Genomic DNA, 8,496 nt, shown 5'->3' with positions numbered 1-8,496 from the left:
GACAAATAAGATTATATTTGAAGTATACAACATGATGGTTTCATATTTGTTCACATTGTGAAAGGACTCCCACAATCAAGTGAACACATCCATCACCTCACATATTTACCTTTTCTTTTGTGTGTGAAACATGGAAGTTCTACTCTCTTAGAAAATTTCAGTTATACAGTACAGTGTACAGTCAACTATAGTCACTGCATTATACCTTAGATCCTCACATTCTTATTGCTTTTATGGCTGAAATTTTGTACCTCATAACCAGCCTCTCCCCATTTCTTATAGTTCTTTTTCTAATGTCTTGGTCTGATTATTTAATCACTTTCTTTATTTTTTATTTTTATTGAATTTTCTTAGGGCTATAATTTTGCTTATGAACACTGATTTAGGGATAGCCCACATGTCCTAGTGTGTGCTGGTTTCACTATCCCCTTTTCACCTCTCTCTGACGTTTTTTAGTTTTAGTTTTGATTCCCTCTGATCCAACTGTTTCTTTTTTTTTTCCTCTTGCAGCTTTCTTTTTATTTTTTTTTAATTTTTTTCAGCATAACAGTATTCATTATTTTTGCACCACACCCAGTGCTCCATGCAATCCGTGCCCTCTACAATACCCACCACCTGGTGCCCCCAACCTCCCACCCCCCACCCATTCAAAATTCTCAGATCGTTTTTCAGAGTCCATAGTCTCTCATGGTTCACCTCCCCTTCCAATTTCCCTCAACTCCCTTCTCCTCTCCATCTCCCCTTGTCCTCCATGCTATTTGTTATGCTCCACAAATAAATGAAACCATATGATAATTGACTCTCTCTGCTTGACTTATTTCACTCAGCATAATCTCTTCCAGTCCCGTCCATGTTGCTACAAAACTTGGGTATTCATCCTTTCTTTTTTCTTTTTCTTTTTTTTTTTTTTACAGCTTTATAAACATATATTTTTATCCCCAGGGGTACAGGTCTGCGATTCGCCAGGTTTACACACTTCACAGCACTCACCATAGCACATACCTTCTCCAATATCCATAACCCCACCCCCTCTCCCAACCCCCTCCCCCCATCAACCCTCAGTTTGTTTTGTGAGATTAAGAGTCACTTATGGTTTGTCTCCCTCCCAATCCCATCTTGTTTCATTTACTCTTCTCTTGCCATTTGCGATGACGTGGATGCAACTAGAGGGTATCATGCTTAGCGAAATAAGTCAATCGGAGAAAGACAACTATCATATGATCTCCCTGATATGAGGGAGAGGAGATGCAACATGGGGGGTTGAGGGGGTAGATACAACTGTTTCTTACAGATTATTTAAAACATTGGGATTTATTTTTAAAAAATCTTTTTTCCTTAAATTGGATTGCAATTAAGTATTATTACCTGTATTCTTTATTCTTTTGGAATTTTCTGAATTTCAGGTTTATACATGCTTTTTTAAAAAATTGTATTTATTTATTTGAGAGATAGAGAGCACAAGAAGGGGAAGGAGCAAAGGGAAAGGGAGAGAGAGTCTCCAGCAGACTCCTTGCTGAATGCAGAGCCAACAAGGGATTCAATCTCACGACCTTGAATTCATGACCTGAGCTGAAATCAAGAGTCAGATGCTTAACTCATTGAGCCACCCTGGTGTCCAAACATGCTCTTTGTTTGGGGGATGAATGTTTCATGGGCATTTGGGAAAGGCATATATACCAATTAGCTTTACCTCCTGAATAATTATATTGAGAGCTTTTACAGCCTTACTTTATTCGTCAAATTAATCCTATGGTGGACTGAAAGCCACTATAATGCTCCCTATCTACCATACATAGTGATACTGTATCAATGGTGATAGCTCCCTTCTTGAAGCAAGTCCTCTATCTAAATTCTTTAAGTTATATGGGGGGAAGGCAAAGGTTCTTCCTGACACTTCTGTTTTTTAAAAGTAATCAGCCTAAAATAATCTACATGCCATTTGGGATGGCAAATTTTGCTGCCCTACATAGTCTGGTTTTTTTGTTTGTTTGTTTGTTTTTCATTTGTTTGTTTGTTTTGAATCAATATATTGAGAGGAATGATTCTTCTTCTCCTTGGATGTTTCCTTACAGGAACCGATGCAGTCAAAATTTAGGGCCAATAGAACAGCCATTACTGAGTTCATCCTGCTGGGCTTGGTGGAGACACAAGTGCTACAACCAGTTGTCTTTGTAGTCTTCTTCTTTGCCTACCTGGTCACAGTCGGAGGCAACCTCAGCATCCTGGCTGCCATCTTCATAGAGCCTAAACTCCACAACCCCATGTACTTCTTCCTAGGCAACCTATCAGTGCTGGATGTTGGGTGCATCACCGTCACTGTTCCCTCAATGTTGGCTCGTCTCCTGTCCAACAAGCGTATAATTCCCTATGGAGCCTGCCTCACACAACTTTTCTTCTTCCATCTCTTGGTTGGGGTAGACTGCTTCCTGCTGACAGCCATGGCCTATGACCGATTCCTGGCCATCTGCCAGCCCCTTACCTACAGCACCCGAATGAGCCAGACAGTCCAGAGAATATTGGTAGCTGTGTCCTGGGCTTTAGCTTTCACCAATGCACTGACCCACACAGTAGCCATAGCCACACTCAACTTCTGTGGTCCCAATGTGATCAATCACTTCTATTGTGACCTCCCACAGCTCTTTCAGCTCTCCTGCTCCAGCACCCAACTCAACGAGCTGCTGCTCTTTGCTGTGGGTTTCATAATGGCAGGTACCCCCTTGGCTCTCATCATCACCTCCTATGCCCATGTGGCAGCTGCAGTCCTACGAATCCACTCTACTGAGGGCAGGAAGAAAGGCTTCTCCACATGTGGCTCTCATCTCACTGTGGTTGCCATATTCTACGGTTCAGGTATATTTAATTACATGCGACTGGGTTCAGACGAGCTTTCAGAAAAGGATAAAGGAGTTGGGGTCTTCAACACTGTTATCAACCCTATGCTGAATCCAATCATCTACAGCCTCAGGAATCCTGATGTACAGGGTGCCCTCTGGCAGGTGCTCAAGGGGATGCCATCACTAGCTTGACAAGGTCTTCAGTTCTGGAATGTCACTCCCTTATTTTCTCTTTCTGAACTGAAAGAGAAATACTCTAAAGCCAGTAACTAAGACAAATGGTCCTTAATTGCTTCTGCCTTCAAGCAAAACATGAGGGTTTTTTTTTGTTAGGGATAATAGTTAACTGAGGCCATGCCCCAGTTATAGACAGTAGGTGTGTTAAGCTCTGATAAGGGCAGCCCCTCTGACAAATTACAACTTCAGTTGCCACAGCTACCTTTTCTGTGTAGAAGTGGAAACTCAGAGCTTTGACTATTACAGGTTCATATCCCACAGGAAGGTTATAGTCTGGGCTCCCAAAAATATCCAATAAAAGTCTTCCCCACCCCTCCCACTAGTAGGTCATACGATTCCCTCAAGTTCAGGTAGGGGTGGTCTGGTTATAAAACATGGGCCTTGGGGCACCTGGGTGGCTCAGTGGGTTAAGCCTCTGCCTTCAGTTCAGGTCATGATCTCAGGGTTCTGGGATCGAGTCCCGCATCCGGCTCTCTGCTCAGTGGGGAGCCTGCTTCCTCCTCTCTCTCTCTCTCTGCTTGCATCTCTGCCTGCTTGTGATCTCTTTCTGTCAAATAAATAAAATCTTAAAAAAAAATGGGCCTAGAGATCAGAATCATTTTATTTTTCCCATCAGGTTCCTACAAAGCAAAACAACAACAACACCCATCTCTATCTTTTCCAATCACACAAAGGTAATATGGGATATAGAGAGAACAGAGGAGAAGTCATATTTGTTGTTATGTGTTGTCCGGTAACTCCGAAGAACATCATCCCTGTGTGCAAATTTTTAAAACTCAGTTAACACATACAATAAATCTTATAAAATGAATGTTCCCCATCTAACTTTCCTGATGTACTTCAAATCTTTTGAAAAGATCATCTTTTGTAATGTAAATATTATTTAAACATGAAAAACTGCCAAACTACTCAATATGAACTTCCTCTCTAACTCCTCAATTTCAGTCCCCAAGCCTTCCAGCTGAGATAATCCATATGTATAAATAAAGATATGGTGATATCTCCCCTAAAATTTCCTTTCTCAGGAGGAGAACAGTCTAGAATATTCTCTCATGTTGCATGGTGCTCCCCAGGCTTTTGTCCAGTCTGTATTTGGCTGTATTTTCCTTCTAGCTTCTCTTTGAAAAGAATTGCCCATTCTGGGCATCTCTACTGCACCACTGATGTTTCCTGATTTGTTTCTCTAAAACATCCCCTGAGCTGCCCCCGTGGCATGGCTTCTTCATGAGTTTTCATGCATTGAAAGGATTGAGAGGATCAGGTAAGATGAAGATGAAGAGAAAGGACATGAGGGAGGGAAGCAGAACAAGAATGGAGGTGGAGAGTTTGTAGGGAAATGAAGAAGAAAGATGGGAACTGGGGAGAAATAGGAGAGAATTGCAAACAAACGGGCTGAGAAGAAAGGATCGAAGCACTAGAGAGGACCCAGTGGGGTACAGAGAGAGTGGATATGAGAAAGAGAGAGAAATAGGATAAATAAGATGTCTTGAGACAGTTAAAAGGTGAGAGGAAGGAAGAGGACAATAAAATCAGTGAGTCAGGGGGTGCCTGGGTGGCTCAGTGGGTTAAGCCACTGCCTTCGGCTTGGGTCGTGGTCTCGGGGTCCTGGGTTTGAGTCCCTCATCGGGCCCTCTGCTCAGCGGGGAGCCTGCTTCCCTCTCTCTCTGACTGCCTGTCTGCCTGCTTGTGATCTCTCTTTGTCAAATGAATGGAATCCTTAAAAAAAAATCAGTGAGTCAGGGATGAAAGATGTGGGCTTCTGTACAGGGCAGCTTCTTGCTCTGTATGTCCAGCAATAACCCATTTATACAACCCTGACATCATCATTGTAGCCTATCCTCTCCAAGGAGGATAAAAAAAAATTGGGGGTGCCTGGGTGGCTCAGTGGGTTAAGCCTCTGCCTTCGGCTCAGGTCATGATTCCAGGGTCCTGGGATCAAGCCCCAAATCGGGCTCTCGGTTCAGCAGGGACCTTGCTTCCCCCTCTCTCTGCCTGCCTCTCTGCCTACTTGTGAGCTCTCTCTCCATCAAATAAATAAATAAATAAATAAATCTTTTTAAAAAAATTTAAGTTTCACTGAAAGTGCTAAAAATTATTCAGGGACTCACTTTCCATTTTTCTGAACAGAAAGTGCTCCTAGAATATTAAGGAGGCCTACCAGATGGCAAAAGAGTGAAAGGGAGGGCTCGGTATTTTATCTACTTGCCTCTCTAAAATGTCTTCAGAATTTGTTTCTAACCATCCAACTTAACTTACTCTCGGCTTTTTGAGTCATGCTTGCCAAGACTATCAAAAGACATGGGGAAAGGATAGCTCTTTCCTGATTCTTTCTTAGCCACCAAATAAACTTCAGGGACACAAACAATGAGCTTCCTAGAAGGGTCAAGAAAACTGTTGAGGAAGATCTATAACATGGTCTTGACTTCATCACCTCCACTCCTGGGCAACTTTCTTGACCTTGGCTAAGTTCTTTATCTTGTCTGGGACTACTTGACAGAGGCACAAGGTAACCATCAACATTCTTCCATTTGTAATACCTCTGCTTTTGCTAGCCAGAATGAATAGTCTGTCTCACCCTGTTTACCTGAAGAGTTACCCCATCTTTCACCACCACTTTATCTACCCACAGCATTTTGCATCCTGCAAAAAGGAGGTTATTTGCTTCCCCAAATCCCTGGGCCTCTGGCCTTTCTTCAGTATGAACACTCATCTCAAGCCTCAAGTGTTGATTTCAAGTCTAATCACTGAATAATAAATAAATAATCACTAATAATGCTTTTGCCAAGTGGCTACAGGAGAGACTGGGGTTTCACAATTCTCCTGCTCAACCTCTCAAATATCCCCATCCCAAGACTCAGGGTCTCACTCCTTCCATAGCAGGACCCTGGATTTAGCATATGAGGCACCCCTCCCTTTAAGCTGCATATTCGGCTGCTTTGTAGTTCTGAGACTCTTAAATTAGGTACAAGAGCTGATTTTCAGTGCTGCCTGCCTCGTGGGACATTGTCAGGGAAGTTTTCTGGCTTTGACAATAAATCCTAAATTGATCCTTGCCTGCTCTGGGCCTATCTTCAGGCATCTAGGAAAGTGAACAGAAACTACCCTTAATTCTTTTTTTTAAAGGATTTTTAAATTTATTTGACAGAGAGAGACACAGCAAAAGAGGAAACAGAAGCAGGGGGAGCAGGAGAGGGAGAAGCAAGCTCCCAGCTGAGCAGGGAGCCCAATGTGGGCTGGATCCCAGGACCCTGGGATCATGATCGGAGCTGAAGGCAGATGCTTAATGACTGAGCCACCCAGGTGCCCCTACCCTTAATTCTTAAAACTTCCACAATTCTTATAATTAATTCTATAATATAATTCTTATAATTAATATGCTAGTACCATATTAATATGCTAGTGCCAGCACATGACCCAGGGGTTCACCTTTCACCTGTACCTCATCCCAACATACCACAGCTGAGTCTCAGTGATGAAATTATGGTTTTCACCAACCCCACTTCCCTAAACAGTGGTAAATGGTCCAGTTCCAGAATCCCATCCAGAGGCCATGCTTCCTAGTAGCAGCTGTTTTAGTCGGGCTCCCCCGAAAGCAGAGTTTGGGACAAGATGCTTATGTGACCTAACTGGGAAGTCATTTCAGGGAGCAGGGGTCCCTGGGAGGAAGACTGAGGTTAAGAGGAGACAAAGAAGGAAGAAGTGGACATGACTGAGAGGTTCAGCACAAAAGTCTCTGCTATGGACATCCCGCAGAGACTTGACTGAGCATGAGCATATGGGATGCTTCCTGAAATTGTCTGAAGAAGGAGTGTTGGGGTGTTTATTCATTGGCTCCCCTTTCATATCGTCAAGGTGCTCCTTGCACTCTAAGTACACATGCTCATACCTAGTGAGCACCCCACCCCCACCACCATTATTCATGGCATCAGAGGATCCCAAGGAAGAGGCTACCGTCTGCCAGCTAGCCACAAGCAGAAGCCCACAGGGAACTGTCTGACCCAACCACAGCTGAAATCAGAAGATAGACTAAGGGAGATGTGACTCAGACATCTGAAATGTCTACCACAACATGCTTCCTACAAGTATGAGGATTCGTAGAGACTCCAGGCTCGTAAAGTGCTTAGCATATTACCATGTACTTAACAAACACTTGTAAATGTTATCAGTGGGTATGGTGACATGTTGCCAAACTTGTACTAGCATTTTAATGAAACTTTATTTAATCTGAAAAAATGCTCTATGATAGAGGATACACTCATTTCACAGATGAGGAAACTGAGGCTCAAAGGGGTACAGCAGATTGTCCAAAATCAACCACTAGTAACAAGAAAACGCATCTGTCTACAGTACATTTCCTCCTGTAGAAGGGTTGGTTCTCTGGTGAGAGGAAAGAGCACCCCCTCTTGGGAGAAGGGTGTTGAGTAGGCAGTGGTGAGTATAGGAGTCAGAGGAACACGCCCCTCAACCTTCCCACATCTTCTGTGTGGCCTTCACCAGGGCTCTCAATCCCTCAGAGCCTGGCCTAGACAGTCATATTGGCAGGCAGCTCCACAGGAGTTCTCCTAGCTCTTCTACCCCCACATCCAGAGTCATTAAACATAGCCAAGATACAGTCCCAGGGGCTCCCAACTAACAAGGTCCTGAGGGAGAAAGCACCACATTCCTGAGGACTCGTTAGGAAACTGGGTTTGAAGAAAGCTTCTCCCTCTTGCCTTTCTTCTGGGGCCTCCTCCTCATCCCCAGGTCCAAGGCAGTCTAGAAATTAGCTTGTCTCTGCTCAAAGGCTCTGCCTGGGGTTGACATCTGAGAAATGAACTCCTCCCTTAGCAAACCTATATCTAGTCCCACTTACACTAGCTTCCTGGGTGGCTTTGAGGATTTGAACAAGTTCTGTCAACCCCAGTGAAACCACCATTTATTGGAATCTTTATCACCTTCCCTAACTACCTCCTATAAAGCTAGGGCTAGAGAGAAAGCCTTTTTTTCCCCTTCTTTCTTAAAGAAATTCTATACCATAAGGTGTAAAACATGGTTGCTATATTCAGGAAGTGTTGTTTACAAAACACCTTGTCTCTCTCCCCATCTGTCTCCCCCGTTCTGGGAGGGATCACACTGTAAAGAAGATAGCCCTTCCTCAGAGAGATTGTCAGCTTGTTTCCTTCATTAACTTGCTTTCTGGTGGGTAAAGAGGTCTGCATAGCTCCTCATCTTCCTTCCTGAAGAGCCTCACTGGTTTCTATACCCATGACCAGGTGAGTATGTTCAGGGGTCCTAACCTGCCCTTACAAAACAGAGGTGGAGCCTCCATTGTTGCCATTAGCTCAAACCTGACTTCTCATGTGCTGCAACTGTAGCCCCTGGGGAAAGAAAATGTTCTAAGGGAAGATCAGAAGACACAACCCAAAGGTCCTGGCTCCTTTTCTGT

At 43.7% G+C, this 8,496-nt stretch overlaps 1 protein-coding gene across 1 annotated transcript; it reads left to right on the top strand.

Annotated features, from left to right (window-relative positions):
* Positions 1–2,066: 2,066 nt before the first annotated feature.
* On the top strand, positions 2,067–3,026 carry LOC125087665 (olfactory receptor 3A1-like). The gene has a single exon (XM_047708187.1). The coding sequence runs from the start codon at positions 2,079–2,081 to the stop codon at positions 3,024–3,026; it is 948 nt and encodes a 315-aa protein (XP_047564143.1). The 5' UTR covers positions 2,067–2,078.
* Positions 3,027–8,496: the final 5,470 nt, after the last annotated feature.

This window comes from Lutra lutra, chromosome 16, assembly GCF_902655055.1.
Source record: "Lutra lutra chromosome 16, mLutLut1.2, whole genome shotgun sequence".
NCBI lineage: Eukaryota > Metazoa > Chordata > Mammalia > Carnivora > Mustelidae > Lutra > Lutra lutra.
This window is presented reverse-complemented; position numbering and strand designations above follow the sequence as displayed.